This window comes from Mastomys coucha, unplaced genomic scaffold (assembly GCF_008632895.1).
Source record: "Mastomys coucha isolate ucsf_1 unplaced genomic scaffold, UCSF_Mcou_1 pScaffold6, whole genome shotgun sequence".
NCBI lineage: Eukaryota > Metazoa > Chordata > Mammalia > Rodentia > Muridae > Mastomys > Mastomys coucha.
Window position 1 is genome coordinate 38475635 of NW_022196912.1, and position 18419 is coordinate 38494053.

The window sequence follows — 18419 nt, forward strand, 5'->3', positions numbered from 1 at the left end:
TGAAGGGAAAGAAAGAATATAAGAGTGAGAGGAAGCGGGGGTCCAGTATAGAATTTGACTTTCAGGTATGACATGGCCATTGCCCTCTTGCACCCAAGACAGAGAGAGTCAGCAAAGGACAGTGGGTGGCAGAAGCTGCAGCCTGACTCAGCTTCCCCAGTGTGTACCCCCTTCCTCATGTTCCTGCAGCCTCAGAGACTATGACATTCCCTAACATCTTTAGCTCTGTCCCTTGGTTATGACAGTGTATGATTCTTACAACACCCCTGAAAGATTACACACACAAAACAAGAGCTTGACAAGTTGGTCTTAGGTGATAAAACAGAATGTGCCAAAGCAGAATGGGTGACTTCAGAGACAGTACCCTTAGGCTGGTTGTACAGGGACTGGATCTATAAAGTCAGGTTGGGGTTCCACCCCTGGGCATCTCTGTCCCTACCCACTGAGCTCTGATATTACCCACTCAGCAGGGATACCCTGGGCTTCCCTTACCTTGGGGAGGATGGGTGGGCACAGTTCAGAGCAGACACCCCATCACTACAACATAGACTAGTGTCCACATCTAAATGCCACGAAAGGCCCTTAAGTGCAAGACAAAAAAAAACCCAACTGCTCAGGACACTTCCACCTATCTGGGTCACCACTCCCCTTACTATTTTTAATTTGACCTGTCAAGTTATTTTAAGAACCTCATGACTGACAGGTGATAAGATTGTACCTGTCAGGTTCAGCACTGGCCCACAGTCTGATGAGAGCACCAGCACATGCATCATGTGCATCCAGATACTAGGCACACTGCACTGTGAGGAAAGCAGAGTGGGCTGCATCTTGGCCATTGTCCCCAGAGCTCCAAGCTTACCCCAGGGGTTTTCACACACATGGACAACTTGCTAAAAGAGACAGAGCTTGTGGTGACACATGTCTCACTGCTGATCAGACAGCTGGGAGTATGCACTGGGTAGGTATTGTGGGTTTGGTCTAATGCTGCTTGTATTCTGCTAATTATGTCCCCCAAAAAACCTGCTTGCAGTGTCTCATGTGTAAGACACTGAAAGACCCTGCCTACATTTGATTCTGATTGGTAAATAAAGATGCCGACAGCCAATGGTTGGGCAGGGCAGACAGAGGTGGGACTTTTAGGATTCTCAGGCTAGGAACAGAAAGAGGAAGAGAGAGAAAGAGATCTGCCATGCTAGGAGAAGATTGTGCTAGACGCCACACCTGAGAGGTGCAGGACAGAGTACATAGCCAACCATGTAGGAGTCAGGAGATCGCAGCCCAAGAGGGCTGCACATCTGGGGCTAGGACAGCAAAGATGGAATATAGATTTTAGTAAATAATAACTTGGGAATGTTGGAGGGTGGGTTAGTTATGTGGAGGTTAGGAAGTGGTCCAGCCATTGAGCTGTTTAAGGCATATATAAATATAAAGGCTGAGTGCATGTGTGTATGTTTTATTTGGGAACCCAGAACGTTGGGGCAGGTTGTGAGATACACTGCCACCAATGCTGGGATTGAATTAAGAAGTGTTAAATGGGTACAGCTACAGTTAGGTAGTTTGCCAAGAATGGGGAAGTGACCACCAATGAGGTTCAAGCTTGGGCTCAGCATTGGGGTGAGACTATAGCCAGAACCATGCAGCTCTTATCCAACTCTGTCCCCTAGAAGCTAACAGGACTTAGGGGGACTTGCTCCACCTCCAGCAGCCTTTTCTTTCCCATCTAGGAAGACAGAGATTAAATACAGACCCTCAATGCATGTACAGTGGCATATAGTGTAAGGTAACCAAAAAACTGAGGCAGGAGGATCACAAGTTCAAAGCCCGCCTGAGTTGTGCTGAGCTCAAAGCCAGTCTTGGCAACTTAATGAAACCCTGCAAAAAATGCCTTCACAGGGCCATGGGGAGACTTGAGGCCATGCTCAGAAAGGTCTCAATATAGTCCTGGTATATTGTGATCCCTGGGAATTGGTGATAATTCCTGATCTTTATTGCAGCCTTGTTTCGATAACTCTCCAACCCAAATATGCCCCAGCAATAAAAACATAACTCGATATGAATGCAAGTTGTGTGCCTAGATTGGGCAGATCTACCACTACACTACCATCTTCCCCATCTATGAGATCCCTTATAACTTGTGGTTTTGCCAGGCCACATGCTTCTCCTCCGCTTTTCTTCCACCTCCTCCCCGTCACATTCCCCCCCCCCTCTCTGCTTTCCTCCTACCTTCTCTTTCTCTACCCAACCACTGACCCTAGTCTTTATTTTATACATTAAGGTGGGAAAAAGATTTACAGGAAATCACCTGAGTGCTGACTCATTCCCTGTTTGTGGCCCCTCACAGGAGAACAGAATTAACATCAAATATAATTATCATAATTATTCCCAGGGCTATCCACAACACAGCCTTGAGATTAATATCAGGGTGCCATTGTGTAGGTGCAGAAACTGTGTGTGTGTGTGCATGTGTGCATGTATGCATGTATGGGATACACATGTATGCATGTGTGTGTACACATGTATAGGGTACACATGTGTATGTGTGTGTGCACATGTATGGGGTACATGCATATGCATGTTTGTGACCGTGTGTGTGTGTGTGTGTGTGTGTGTGTGTGTGCACTCATGCACATATATGGGGTATATATGTATGCATGTGTGTGAGCCAGAGGAAAACTTTCAGTGTCATAGTGTCATTACTCAGGCACCATCCTCCATTTTTGGAAACAAGGTTTCTCTCTGCTTGAAGCTCACCAAGCAGGCTAGGCCAGCTCCATCTCCACATTCCTGGGGTTTCAAGCAAAGGGCATCACATTGGCTTTCTCACTTGGGTTTTGGAGATGGAATTTAAGTCCTCATGTTTGCCAGGCAAAAGCTCCTCTTATGTGACACTTAAACTGTGCCAAGGAGGGCAGTTATCTATGAGTCCATGCCTTGCCATCCCCAGCACCACTGGGACACCTCAGGTCTGTGTCCTCGGCCCTAAAAGCTCGGTTTTATTTTGAACATCAACAGCTGCAGGAGGCTCTAACTTTTTGAAATAGCACACTGAAGTTCTCCACCACTCCCTCAGAGATTAGACCGGGATGTGGATAGTTGTCCCTTGCAGCTCCCAGTGGTCAAGAACACATAGGATGCCACCCTTGCTCTGGCAGCCAGATCTGGGAGTCACATGCAAGCACTCAGAGCATTTTCTGCCATGATTTCACCCTTCTCATGTTTGCCCCCTGCCAAGGCCAAGACCTCTCTGACATCCCAGAATGATGTCTTCTTCTTCTGACCTGTGAAGGGGAAAGGGTAGTGTCATGGGGCTAACATTGCTAAGGTTGTCCTGAGAGCTCTTTTTACATATCACTCCCCACAAACTTTCTTGGGGCTAGACAGGGTTTTTCAGGTGAAGAGTCAGGGAGTTCACAGGCCACAATGGGAGCAACTTCAACAGAGTTCTCACATCCAGTCTCCTTATTACAGGCTCAGGATGTGCCAGGGAGGGCTTGTTATTTGTGTCTCAAATCATAACTAGCACAGTGGTCTCTCAGGATGAGGTGCAGGCTTAGTTCACTTTGGGCATTGTAAAACAGCAAACTGATGCACAGTTACACTGTTCAAGATGTATTTGAGCAAATAGTGATGCTTGAATCAGTAGTGCCCAACATCTTAATGGGTCCCACAAGGGACTGGAGGGAATGACATTCATAAGGTAAGTCCAGAAATATTTCATGGTTTATATTTACACAGCCACAGTGTTTGATCTGGGTTGATAGAAAGGTCCCTGTAGTAGAAGGATGGTTAGTTGGCAGCTTCAGGAGGTTAAGCCAATGTTTTGTTTAATAAAGGCATTTAAAGTAAATATAGTTCTTCAAGATGTGCTTATGTTTGAACTGAGCCAGTTCAATGCATTAGCTACTTTCATTGTTGCTATGGCAAACCTGACAAAAACAACTTCAGAGAAGAGAGGTTTGGGTTTCTGCTCTGCAGTGTTGCGCTTCTCTGTATCTGCCTGCATGACTATCTCTCCAACTCTGGTTTAACTATTTAGTAAAGGCATGGAGTGTGTGGTTGTTCCCTGTCCATTCCCCAGCCTCAGAAACCTTCCCATATAGGAGGAGAATAAATCTCAGTTTCATTGTGGATATGGATATGGGTCCAGAAGAAGACGAAACTAATTGTCACTGGGCCAAACAACCTGTGGGGTGGGAAAAACAGAATCAGGAGCTCTGGTTGTCAATCTAATTCCATCCCCAGTAGACACTGGGCCTCCTCTGGCTGGGAAGATGGGCATCTAAAAAGTCTTCCAGCTCCAGAGTTCTCATTTCTTCATGAGCTCACAAATGCACACAGTAAAATGTTCTTAAACAGGCTTCACACACACTCATCCCTCTGCTCTGAGTGGCATCTGGGGCAGTGTGATACCAGGAAGGTACATGCACTGGCCTCCTTCTTGAGGTTGTTACTGCAGCAGAGTGTCTGGGTTAGGGTTGTACTACTGTGAACAGACACCATGGCCAAGGCAACTCTTATAAGGACATTTAATTGGGGCTGGCTTACAGGTTCAGAGGTTTAGTCCCTACTCATCAAGGCAGGAACATGGCAGCATCCAGTCAGGCATGGTGCAGGCAGAGCTGAGTTCTACATCTTCATCTGAAGGCTGCTATGAGATTAACCTCCAGGCAGCTAGGACAAAGGTCTTATAACCCACATCAGAGTGACACACCTACTCCAACAAGGTCATACCTTCTAATAGTGCCACTCCCTGGGCCAAGCATATAAAAACCATCACACAGAGGCAGCCAGGTTAATGAGAGCAATTAGGTCGGCAAAGTTGCTGGAGCCTGGCAAAGCCTTCTCTGAGCCGTCTCTTCCTCAGACTGCTCACAGAAATGACAACAAACAGACAGGGGTGAGGGATGTTGCAAAATTCAAATTCTGTGTCTGTCTGTCTGTCTGTCTGTCTGTGCTGTAGTTTGAGCATTTGCCTGCTGATTAACTCATTTGATCCCCAGAGAAATTCTTCAGCTTGAGTAGTATTTTTAAATTTGAAAACAATGGGGTGGGGACAGAGGACTTTTAAAAACTTACTCACGGATCACATGGCTTCCAGTGATGCTATCCAGGTGAACCCCAAAGGATGCCCTTCCCAACCTTTTTCCTCCAACACGTTCTGGATGTAGCTGAATGGAAGGAGAGATCAAAGACTAGTTCTGCTCTGGAACTCCCTCCAGGGGCGTGTCCTCCCAGCTTTGGAGGTTCCCAGAAAGGAGGTGGTGCTGGCTCCCCGGGCAGCTAGCCCAGGCTCTGGGCAGTGAGAGGGAGGGAGCTCAGGCCACCACGAGACAGAGATGGAGACCAGCAGCCTGTGGCCCCCGAGGCCCAGCCCCAGCGCAGGGCTGAGCCTGGAGGCGCGGCTGGGCGTGGACACTCGCCTCTGGGCCAAGGTGCTGTTCACCTCTCTCTACTCGCTCATCTTCGCGCTTGGCACGGCGGGCAATGCGCTGTCCGTGCACGTGGTGCTGAAGGCGCGGGCCGGTCGCCCCGGGCGCCTGCGCTACCACGTGCTCAGCCTGGCGCTGTCAGCCCTGCTGCTACTGCTGGTCAGCGTGCCCATGGAGCTCTACAACTTCGTGTGGTTCCACTACCCCTGGGTCTTCGGCGATCTCGGCTGTCGTGGCTATTACTTCGTGCGCGAGCTGTGTGCCTACGCCACGGTGCTGAGCGTGGCCAGCCTGAGCGCAGAACGCTGCCTGGCCGTGTGCCAGCCACTGCGTGCCCGCCGCCTGCTCACCCCGCGCCGCACCCGCCGCCTGCTGTCACTGGTCTGGGTCGCCTCTCTGGGCCTTGCCCTGCCCATGGCGGTTATCATGGGACAGAAGCATGAAGTGGAGAGGGCCGACGGGGAGCCTGAGCCAGCCTCGCGTGTGTGCACCGTGCTGGTGAGCCGCGCCACGCTCCAGGTCTTCATCCAGGTAAGGGAGTGAGGAGTGGAGCACAGTAGAAGGGGTTTACCTACAGTTAATCTTTAACACACACACACACACACACACACACACACACACACACCACCTTTTTAAAAAGGGACCACAAAAGGAGCCTATGAAGATGCAGATTTCATGTACTATTAGACTCTGTCCGCACTTAGGCCACTCCAACTATGTGGCTCTTGAATGGGCCTCCCGGAAGTAGAGGGGGCGTTTCTCTGAGCCTTATTCTGGGGGCTGATAGGGCTTCTGGCCTCACTTCCTCGACCTTCCTTGCCCACTTACTCTCACCTGCTTCACCCACCCGCAGCTCTGCTTGGCCTCTCTCTGGCATTTAGGTCAAGCATTTCTTTGTTCCTCCTTCCCCGACTCCTCTTAACCCTAGAAATGAGCTGCTTTCACAACTCTGTCTGAAAGCCTTTCCTCAAGACTCTGCTCCCAAGACCTCTCTCTTCTGCCCCACCATGTCCACCACAGCATGGGACCCATTCCCAGCACTTTGCAGTTCCTTTTTTTTCAAAAGCAAGTCTCACCTTTCCAAGTCACAGGTTTCTCAGTGGTTCTATTGCTCAGAGCCCTTTAAGTTTGCCTTGCCACTGTTCAAATAGGCAGTGGTCCTAGGTCACACACACACACACACTGGGGTAGTGAAAGAAACTAAAGCAACCCCTCCAGAGTTCTTCCCAGAAATCCAAAGGACCAAAGCAGGGTGCAGCCAGCATCCTTTCACTACCCAGGAACACACAGAGGATCTAGAAGGGTAAACACATGAAAGTGCAGAAAGGCACGCTGGCCAGTGCATCAGGACATGTGTGGGATTAGGGGGCTGCATAGATGACTGGACCATCATATCTTTCTGCACTGAATTCCTGGCCAGGTGTGGACTGGAGTCTGGAGGTTATTGCTGAGATTTCCAAGCCCCTGTGTGCCAGAACAATAGATTAGACTAGGGACACACATATGGTGGTAGAACAGGATCGTTTATCAGGAAGAAAAGCACTTGTGCAACTGAAGCAGACAGAGAGCAGAGGAGGAGGGAACTGTTAGAAGCTCAAGGGCACTGGCCAGGAGGGTAGAGTGGGGGTGACCTTTACGTGTCATTTACATAGCACCTGCCTTCTCCCACATTTGTAATACATGGGCTTTTTCTAGTGCTGTGTCTCTTTTGTGTAGCTGTTGGTGAGGGTCCCCAGCCTTTCTCTGCCATTGTTTTCTCTCATGTTAATCTTGATACCTCTTTCTCTCTACCCTATTCTCCTTCCACAGTACAAGGTTGCAGTGCCTGGCATAAAGCTCCCTCTCTTTCCCTGCACCATCCTGTGTGTATCAGCTGGGTCTGGTGGGCAGGGAGGGAAGAGTCTAAGACCTAGTCATCAGTCCTTCACTTACACCCAAGAGGAATCAGGAGAAACCATGGAAAGAGCCACTGTGGCCATGTTTAACCATATTCTATAGGCCTGCCTTATCCTTATCTGGTCCAAGTTCTCCTTGAATGGGGACAAAGGGAACAAATGCCTAACAATGGTTTATTTGTCATGGATTTGCTCTAAAAGGAGTTTGGCATTTGAAATACCATGTCCCTCTCTAGAAAGAGAGTTCAGCCATTATCTGAGAAGGAGAGAGTGGAAGGAAACTGAAGGGTTCTAGTCAGGACTCCATTGGGAGTGATCAAAACACAAGAAGAAACTTCAAGTTAGAGAAAGATTCAGTACAAGGATGGTGAAGAGGACTGAGACCCTGAGTCAAAATTGCCAGTTTGCTGGTGCCCAGGAGACCCTATTTCTGTTTTTTGTCCCTGCTGAGGCAGAAAGAAGTGCTTGTCTGATGGCAGATGCCATTCATGTGCCTGGGTTTGCCTAGATGCCAAAAACATAGCATGGGTGTCATGAAAATAATTAAATGTGACCCCATAAAGGTGCCAGGGATATGGCACAGCAAGAGTCATCAGTTCATGTTCTCTTCTCTCCTTCCCCACTCACGCTCTAGGGACCTGATCTCTAGTTTTCCTTCTCACTAAAGCACCTAACCTGGACCACCTGAGAGCATTATTACCCCATGGTCCCATGCAACCTTTCCCCCTTTCCTCTCTCTGCATCCTGTCCTCATGTAGTCTTTCCATAAGCATATGACTAAGATGCACAACCTGCAGGAGCTGCCCATGTAACCTCTAGGACAATCACTGAGAGAATGAGTAGAGAGAAGGTACCCACAAGCCACTCCCTCGGTTGTCTTTGCCCTCTGGGTATGTCCAGGTGGCCCCACTGCACTTGGGACTCATGGTGACCCAGCTCTGGCATGAGCTCCCTTTTGCCACATGGCTCTGGGTATTGTTGTTGCCCTTGCTGGGTAGACTGAGAAGCATCCCCCAGAGCTAACACTTATTGCAACCTCTCGGTCTGATTCTCAGTATCTGAGGCTGTGATAATGGACTAGTGATTTTTTAAAAAAAGATTCATTTTATTTTTAATCACTTGTATATGTCTGGGTATATGGATATGTCCACATGAAGACAGGTACCTACAGAGGCCAAAAGAGGACATCAGATTTCCTAGGGCTGGGATTACAGACTGCTGTGCGCTGCCCATCATGGGTGTTAAGGAACAGAACTCTGGTGTTTTGCAAGAGCTGCAAGTGCTCTTAACCACTGAACCATCTCTCCAACCCATAGGCTGTTGTTTTAAAATGAAGGTTTCTAGCCAGTGGGAGCCATTTGAAGACACTGTTTGAATATAAAGACTGCAAAGCATGCTGGGGCACTCGGAGTCCTGTGTCCAGAGCTGAGAAGAAAGTGGGCTGAGGAGGATGAGCACCCAGTGATGTGTCTGTCTCCTTGGCTTCTCTGTGACCTTGGGCTTGCACTGTGGCATGACAGTTCTGAGACTTTCCTTAGCTTTACCTTTCAGGCCTTTGATTCCCTACTTCTGCTGATGCAGATTCTTAGCACAGAGCAAGCCTGACATCCAGAGCCACAGGCCTTTGGTGGCTGCCCCCATAACACTCGGGATTACCTTCACAGGTGAATGTGCTGGTCTCCTTCGTTCTCCCTCTGGCACTCACTGCTTTCCTGAATGGGATCACTGTCAACCACCTGATGGCCCTCTACTCCCAGGTACCATCAGCTTCTGCCCAAGTCAACTCCATCCCCAGCCGCCTGGAGCTCTTGAGTGAGGAAGGCCTCCTAGGCTTCATCACATGGAGAAAGACCCTCTCCCTGGGGGTCCAAGCCAGCCTGGTGAGACACAAGGATGCCAGCCAGATCCGCAGCCTCCAGCACAGCGCCCAGGTTCTCAGTTAAGTCCTCTACCACAATACCCTGAGGGAGAGGAGTCCAGGGACCAGGGATTGCTTCCAAAGTCCCTGACTAGATGACTTTGGCAAGCTAGTGCCCCTTTCTAGGCCTTCTTCTTCCTGTACCCCAAAGCACAATGGGATCATTAAAAGAAAGAATTGGACTTTTATGCATGAAATTGCAGATCCACTCTGGGAGTAGCCTCCCCATACAGAAGGGACTTGGCTCTGTTTCAGAAAGTTGGGTTGTGTGGGAAAGCCAAAAGTAGTTCCAGTGAAGGACTGCAGTCTGACTATTGTGGACTCTCAGACTGGCTGGGTCCCCAAATCCCATTTTCCTCTAGCACTCCCTTCTCCTGCTCACAACACTCATCTGTTTACTTGCTTGCCTTTGTAAGGATCCAAAACAATCTGGCCTTGTAAGAGACACTTTTTAAAGGGACAGGAAAACAGGTCTCTCCAAGTGCCCATCATGCCCCAGTTGAAAATCTGGGCACTAGCTGAAGTCTGGGAGGTTCCGATGAGACAGATCTGTGTTCTCTGCAACATCCCCATCTTGTGGGGAAAGATGTAAGTGCCGAGTGTCCTGGATGTGATGAGTCACACAGAATCAACCCAGAAAGGCATCAGGCTTTGCTCTGCAGTCACTGGGCAGAAGCTCCAAGAGCCAATGTCTGCAAGATCTGTTGCCTTCATAGCTCTTTAGCATATGGGCCAAATCATACTCCTAAACTTCAAGGTGTGTGGCAATGATCCAGGACATTGTAAGAGACAGAGTACAGGGCCCAGCCATGAGATTCCAACCCAAGAGGTCTTGAGTGGCTTGTTGAATCTGCATTTCTACGAGAATACCAGTTAATGCTACAGCTGCAGGGGCCACACTGGGTAATATGTGGGTGGTTGCTCATGGTAGTCAGAGAAGGCTGTCAGAGTCAAGAGGGAAGGAGACAGAAGCTTCATATGGTGGCAGCTATGAGGACAATGAACAGAGTAGACAGTCGCTGAGGAAGAACCCATTAAAAGGCAAGATGTGGAAGGAGAAAAAGCTAAGAAGTTTCTAGAAGATTCTAGCTTGAGGTCTGATGATGGTATTGCCATTCATGCAGAAGTAAAAGGAAGAGTTCAGGGAGGGGCTTTGCAGTGAACAAAAGGCATTTCTATGATGCTGCACATACAGTCAGCTGGGTGGGAATATCTAGTCCTAAATTGAGAGTGCATTCCAGTAGCCAATGGAAGATTCTGGAAACCTGTTGTGTCCAAGAACATGGAAGGTTTGTATCCAATAACTTTAAAATTCTCTTCCCATCCTTTGGCTCCAGGAAGATGCCACAGGAATTGCTGTTGTCACCTTGGGCATGCTTTTCCTTCAACAATGATGTAACTGAGAACATGTTTGCTTTCTGTCTGCTATGCCCTCTCTTTCTCTCTCTCCCCCACTGTCCTTCAGGAGCCATCGTGGCTGTGTATGTCATCTGCTGGCTGCCGTACCATGCCCGTAGGCTCATGTACTGCTACATCCCCGATGATGGATGGACTGAGTAAGTGTGCCGTGGCTCTCTGGCCACTGAGAAGAGACTGTTGGTTGGGTTGTACTGGAGCCAGACAATGGAACCTCAAGCTGCCAAGTTTTCTGAACCCGTGGCCTGTAGTTTATCTGGTCCTGCTCAGGCTATACTTTCAAAATCTTCCAGCTGGAGGTGGAAGACAAGGGATTGTGGGTTTTCTTGTTTGTTTTGAGACAAAGTCTTGCTATAGTGCCTCACCTGGCCTACAACTTACTTTGTGGCCAAGCACGAAGTCCTCCTGCCTCAGTCTTCCAAGAACTGGGATAACAGCATGGGTCATGCCTGGCAGGATCAGGGCATTCTCTAAAAATCTTCCTGATATGATAAGGCTGTGCTTATGACAGGCCTTGTAGAGAGAAGTCAGGGCTATGAACATCTTGACACCAGAACAGACCAAAGTCTGCAGCCCAGACAGGGTGGTGACAGCCATGTATTAAAGACTCAAAACAGCTCCATGAGCTGATAAAGGCCACGTGGAGATCAATAGACCCTCTTTTATTACAGTTAGAGAAGAGAAAAAATATGGGCTGGAACTATAGCTCAATTTATAGAGTTTTTGCCTAATATGAACAAAGCCCCATATTTGATCCCCAACATCACAAAAACTAGGTATGGTGGTACACATCTGTACTCAAAGCATTTGTGAAGTTCATGCAGGAGTAACAGAAGGTCAAGGTTATCCTTGGCTGCATAAAAAATTGAAGACTAGCCTGAGCTACATGAGAGTCTTTTGGAAATCACTGTATCTGTAATCATAACTGGAAGTCAAACACCCAACAGAAAAGAGATCCCTTAATGACTTAGCTGTATCCACAGATACTTCTTCAGGAGCAACCAGCACCCCTCAGACACACATGCATACAGAAGCATACACCAAGCCCTTAATACTGCAAAGAATCTGCCACATGGAACATAATGGCTGAGGGAAAAATCTTCCCTTCTTCATGAAGCCATACCTCCTCAACCATACCGGTAACAGGGCACCCAGAATCTCACTGACCTAGGCAGACAGCCTCTGTTATTGGGGCTGCCATCTGCCTTATAGATGATCATAACCATAGGCAGGAAGACAGAGAGGCTGGATAGAATGCATCAAGGAAGGGCAGCAACAGAAATGTGTGCTATTTCCACTGTGCCCTGTCAACAGAAAGGACTTCCTTGCTCACCTGGCACTTCGGATGGGGCCCTGAGGGCACTGTGACAGCCTCTAACCAGACCTCTGCGTTTGCCTTCCAGTGAGCTCTATGATTTCTATCACTATTTCTACATGGTGACCAACACACTCTTCTACGTCAGCTCGGCAGTGACCCCCATCCTCTACAACGCCGTGTCTTCCTCCTTCAGAAAGCTCTTCCTGGAATCCCTCAGCTCCCTGTGTGGTGAACAGCACTCCATGGTGCCTTTACCCCAAGAAGCCCTAGAGTCAACCACTAGTACGTACAGTTTCCGGCTTTGGGGATCCCCAAGAAATCCCAGCCTGGGAGAAATACAAGTATGAAGAGAACAAATGCACCCATCAGATAAGCTATGCCATCACTAACAGTCCAATCAGACCTACTGACCCAGTGCAGTCGTTGACCAGTGCATACTGCAGGCAAGCCACATAACACCTCCTGCCCTCAGCTTCCCTCCTGTGCAACCAAGGTGAAGAATAGGACCCATTGCCTAGTGATGAAGGTGCCCAGTGCCAGGCCTGGTATATAGCCAGTACTCAATAAATTTTAGCTGGTGCTATTTTTTGCGTGTGCTCTGTGTGTGTGTGTGTGTGTGTGTGTGTGTGTGCGCGCGCGTGTGTGCGTGCGTGCGTGCGTGCATGTATTGTGTGGTCTCATGTGAATGCAGATACATGAATGTGTCCAGGTGTCTGTGTATGTGGAGACCAAAGGTCGATCATCCACCTTGCTTTTGAGACATAGTCTCTCACTGCTCTTGAGCTCAACCAACATGCTAGTCTAGTGGGTCAGAGAATTCCAAGGGTCCTGTCACTGTCTCCCTAACACTAGGATTATAAGTGCATGCCACCACTCCCAGATTTAAAACATATAACAACAAAGCCCCCATAAATAATGGTAATCAAGCTTGGGTCTTCTTCCTTGGTGACAAGGACTTTGCTGATAGTCATCACCTCAGGCCTGCTACAACTTCTACATTAGTAGTACTGTAGGTGTGAGTTCTCTAGACATCTGCTACAGTCCTGTGTTGCTTTATGCTCATCGAGTTCAGGCACAAATGTCCTATAAATTTTCACAAATGACAACCAAGTGGCCCAGGGGTGATGGCTGAGTGGTAGCATTGTGGGAGCCGTAGTGAAGCTCTATCTACAGTCCCTTCTAGTTGGGGACAGCTGCTTGCAGACAGACATATTCCGTAGGTTTTGGAAAGCTATGGTATCCCCAGCTTCCTGATGGCCTCTGCCTGTGTGATGTTCATCTGTGGCAGCCAGGAGAGCTGGCAGGACAATGGCTTTGTGGCTGAGGGAAACAGCTGCATTCTATGCTGGCCCCCAAATACGTAGGCCCAGCTGCACTTGAGTAGCACCACTCTGGACAAAAGGAGACTCCAGGCCTTGTGAGGGCTGGCCAGGCTTACGTCCTGTGGACTGACACTCAGCACCAGGCCTCCACTGTACACTGTGACCCTGCTGTCAAGCCAAGAGAGAAACACTGATTCTTCCTGGATGTGGAATATGCTGTGAGGGCCAAGTAGGCTTTGGACTATGAGGGGTAGGAAGAATGGCGGTTCCATCTGATAGCCTGTCTGCTCCCTCAAGTCCATCCACTCAGCACCCACTCTTACCCACTATCTACCAGAGATCTTTATTATTACACTAATTTATATACACATGCACCACATGCATGACATATATACATACATGTCACATGTCTCATACATGCCTCATCACACATCTCATGCATCACACACACAACATTTCTTATGCATACATCACACAGGTCCCATTCAATACTGCACAATCATTTCACATATACATGTCCCACACACCCTACATATATATCAATACCTTATCACATATTACATGCATGCACTATACCCACAATAGTCAATTATATAAATATCACACATCACAGATAAATATCACATGTCCATACATAACACACACATCACACCACACACACACACACACACACACACAGAGGCTAGTTAGTAACTGCCTGAGCAAAGCAAATGGCATAGACAAGGGACAATGGCAAGCACACAAACCAGGAGGCAGGCTGCCCTGACAGAGAGCCTGGCTCACTGTGCTGAGGTTTTTACATACTTGAAGGCAACTGGTCTCCAGCCCCAGAGAGTCCTTGAGAGCCAGCCAGAGGCACTAAACATAGTTCATTCTTATGAGGCCACTCCCCCATCTGCCTCTTCCTACCTAAGTAGGTGGGCTAGAAAAGTTGTTCCCCAAAAGGTAGAAGCCAGCACTGCACTGGTGTGGTATTTTTGCCATGTCTGAGAGGAAACCCATAAGATGGGTTTGCCCACTGATGGAAAAGACATCCCCAACATTCCCTCACATAACACTTCCCCACATGCTCCTCAACTCTCACACTAGACTGAGCCCTCTCTAGCTCTTGCAGCCTATAATAGGCTCAGCAACTCTGGCAGATGTTACAGGCTTGTTCTCCCACACCCCTGGCCAAGGCTAGGCTTCTTAGTTTCCTTGTGCCCCGGCAATGGGTCACAGAGTCCTATGGGTTGGAATGACTCACACTGTGAGTGTCCTAGGAGATGACTCTGGAAACATGTCCCACCAGCCTGTGTGTCCAGAAAACTGTGGCTCAGGCTAGAAGCTAAGCCGTATCATTTACCTGGAGTGGCCGTGTGGCTGCCAAGACGATGTGACACAAATAACATGGCTGTAAAGAACCCTAAGTGATTCTCATATTTGTAGAGGCTGCAGATCTGAAAGCCAGGCCTCCTGGTCTCCTAGTTAACCTCTTCAGCTGTCAACTTAAAATAGCCCAGAGTTACCTTCAGGTGTCTCAGTTGGGGCATGGAGGGCGGTTACCTTGGATCAGCTCAGCCTATTGGCATGTCTGTGGGACGTAGTTTTATTGTTAATTGATGTAGCAGGGCTCAGCCCACTGTGGATGATACCATTCCTAGGCAGTGGGGGGGGAGAGGAAGGGCTGGGCTGCATAAGAAAGGGATCTAAACAGAAGCTTGGGAGAAAGACAATAAACAGCATTTCTCCTCTCCTGCCCTTAGTTCCCACCCTGACTTCGCTCAGGGCAGAGCAGGGGAGGATGCTTCCTTGCTCCTTCAGTTCGTGGCAGATGACCCTTGATGTTCTGAGCTGGAAGACACATCACTCAGTCTGTACCTCCTTTTCCCACAATCTTGGCATGCTTGTGACTCCTCAGAGGACAGGTCACTTAGGGCTACTGCAGTGGTCTCAAACCTTCCTAATGCTGTGACCCTTTAATACAGTTCCTTATGTTGTGGTGACCACCCATACACACACACACCATTAAAATCATTGTCATTGCTACTTCATAACTGTAATTTTGCTACTGTCGTGAATCGAAATGCAAAGAATCTGTTTTCCGATAGTCTTAGGCAACCCCTGTGAAAGGGTCACCACCCAAGGGGATCGGGACCCACAGGTGGAGAAACACTGCTCTACCCTAAGCTTAGCCAATTGCATAGTAATGGCTCATTCCCAAATGAGGCCAGAATCCTGAGGCGCTGAGGGTTAGGTGGGACCAGTATGTCATTAGGGGTCACCATACCTCTTTTAAAGATCATGAAAAACCCCACCTTAGAGGGCAGGAATGTAACTCTGGAGAGGAGCTTCTATTGAACAGGAACAGGAACAAGCATGGTCTCAGGTCTCCGGGGAGAATACAAGAGCTTGCCAACATTTAATGAAGAAAGAGGGAAAGAAACTGGGACAGTATATTCAGCGATTGACAAATGCAGTCACAGAATTCTTGTTTCTTCTCTGAACATGAAGGGTTTTTAAAAATCTGTACTGGCCTTTCCAGTGCTAATCCATTAAGATGCTAATCTTTTCTGAGTTGGGACATCTGCCCAGGCAAGCAGATTGAACAAAAGAAGTGAGCTCAGTCGAGGCAGCCTTGGTTCAAGGTCCTCCCTCAGATAAATGCTGTCGGTGGAAGCCGAAGCCATAGCTCATGGTTTCAGTGCAAATATCTGAATAAGAAGAGATTTACAAACTTCAGTGCTGGTGTCACCAGACACTTAGCAGAAGATGCAAAATCTAGAGGGTTTACTATCGACTTATGTCTGACATGAAGCCCTGCAAGTGGGCTTCCAGTGAAAAAATATGGGACCAATATGTTTATCCAATACAGAGCTAGAGAAGGAAACAGTGTCTTCTAAAACAAGATGGCATCTGCAGAAGTTAAGATGGAAAACATTTGTAATGCTAACAAGGAGCTACTGCACTTGAAGGTGAGGGTCTAGGTCTACTTTTTTTCCTCGTGTAATATCAGGGTAATCTTCTACAGGTCACTTAGCCTCTTTGCTTGTTAAATGCCCCCAATAATAAATACCTACTTCAGAGGAGTGTTGCATTAATAGAATGCCACAATGAGTGTTAATCACCTAGTGAGTACCTGGCACGCAGCAAAGGCTCGGTCAGTAGTATTTGAGTACTCCTTAGGTAGTAGTAGTACTCCTTGGGGTTTGCTTTGTGGATAACGAATGTTCTGGAGAGTTGGGTATCTGGCCAAAAGGCAGAGGGATGAGTCCAAAGATCCTGGCTTCCATCATCTCACTCTCTCTCTCTCCACCACAACATGGGGCCATGAGAACTCCAACTTACCTAATTCAGCATAAATACTGAATCTCTGGCATCATCTTTCTTCATAACAGTCCTTACATTGCTGAGAGCATTTGGTAGTCGCTTTTTAGGAGCCACACATACCAGAAAGGCATTTTTGGGCCCAGATGATGAGAGACAGAGAAGGCATCTCTAAAGTCAGGAGCTAGAGGATGATGTGTTATTGTGCGTGTTCATGTCATTTAGCCGTGAAAGTCCATCAAGCACATACTTGGAGCTCCAGCCCTTTGGGGACCCAGGGTGAGTTGTACTCTGGCGACAGTAAGTTCCATGGTTGATGTGGGTCATTATACTTGGGTTTTAAGGATGTTCTAGGTGGTTAAATTTGAATCTGAGGCCTCCAAGGCTATGAGTAACTGACTTAGGATAATTAGGGGATCTCAACAGGCTGACTATCCTGCCAAGGATTCTTTGGGATCTTGGAATGCTCCCTACATGAAGAAATTCAGTATTTAATAGTTGGTTGTATTGAGGTTGTCAGAGACACTTGAGTGTGGCTTTTGTAAAAAATGACATGTGGCTAATGGTCTATGACACTGCTTCTCATATCAAAATATCCATAGAGTAGGAAGAACTCAAGACTTCAGGAAAAAAAAAACATAGGGTGGAAACTAAAAATCTTAGAACCTTATTATATAGCTACTAAATTTTTTAACTAATATTTGACACATGCTCTTTTACCAAAATAGCAAAATAAGTATTCCAGCTCAGAACAAGAGAAGAGGCTCAGTTGATAGACTGCCAAGAGTGCATGAAGCCTCGGGTTTGATCCCCAGCACCACCTAAATCAGACATAATAGCACACGCTTATAATCTCAACCCACAGAGGCAGAAGCAAGAGAGTTACTGTAAGTTCATGGCCAACTACAGCTACAGAAGTTGAGAGTTACTTCATTTTTTTGGTGTTAAAGTGTAGATGGAAGCTTTTCATGTGGCATCTCTGTCCCTAGTCTCTGCCACCCCATTTCTTCTCTCTTCAGTGTTCGTTCAGAAAGAAGCTGATAGGAGTATTGATCCAAGAGAGCAGATTTGGGTCCTGTTGAGAGATGAGACCAGGAGCAGTGTGTATGCAACAGCTCTGCCTCCTGGGGAGTAGGCAAAGCCTCCAAAATAACCAAAGATCAAAGCCAAGGACAAGCTTTGCCAATTAGAAAAACTGAACCGGTCAGATTCTGCTTTCATTTATGAATACAGGACATGACCCCAACACAGGACCTGGAGGGGGGCTGCAGGGCATGCTGGGGCACAATCCCGAAGGCGACTATGATCAGAATTGATGATGATATGGCTTTCATACTTTCCAAAGAAACATGGCTCCCCCACAGCAAAGAGCTATGAAGGAAGGAAGACTCTGGGACCAGAGGAAGACCCTGGAAGCAAGATCGGGATGGAGGAACTCAGCTGGGACATGCAGTTAGGGTTACATGAGCCACTTGGGGGTTTTTCAGGAAGAGGAGGGAGAAACAGAGAGACAAGGCAAGAGCTGGGAGGTGTGGAGGAACAATCTTAGAGTTAATAAGGTACCACAGGATTCCTGAGACAGAAGTTCAAGACCTTCATAGGAAGTTTTTAAATGGTCAATATTATTGACACACGTGAATAGAATTCAGTGTATTTTTTTCCTTTTATGTGTATGCATGAGTGCTGACTGTTATGTATGCACAGTATTCGAGTGCAGCGCTCAAGGATGCTGGAACAGGGCATCATAGCTCCTGGAATGGGAGTTATAAACAGTTATGAACAACCATGTGTCACTGAACCTAGGTCCTCCGGATG

The 18419-nt window shown here is 47.8% G+C and overlaps 1 protein-coding gene across 3 annotated transcripts; it reads left to right on the forward strand.

The window, feature by feature from the left end:
- The first annotated feature begins 5272 nt into the window (after positions 1-5272).
- Ntsr2 (neurotensin receptor 2) lies at positions 5273-12565 on the forward strand. Of its 3 annotated transcripts, none has more exons than XM_031356137.1 (4): positions 5273-5960; positions 8989-9262; positions 10708-10798; positions 12062-12565. In XM_031356137.1, exons 1-4 carry the CDS (start codon positions 5337-5339, stop codon positions 12321-12323), a joined length of 1251 nt encoding a protein of 416 aa, XP_031211997.1. In that variant the 5' UTR covers positions 5273-5336; the 3' UTR covers positions 12324-12565. The 3 variants fall into 3 exon arrangements, with proteins under 3 accessions (XP_031211997.1, XP_031211998.1, XP_031211999.1); XM_031356138.1 differs by having other exon boundaries at positions 5313-5960; positions 8989-9204; positions 12062-12564; XM_031356139.1 differs by having other exon boundaries at positions 5313-5960; positions 8989-9081; positions 12062-12564.
- The last annotated feature ends 5854 nt before the right edge of the window (positions 12566-18419 follow it).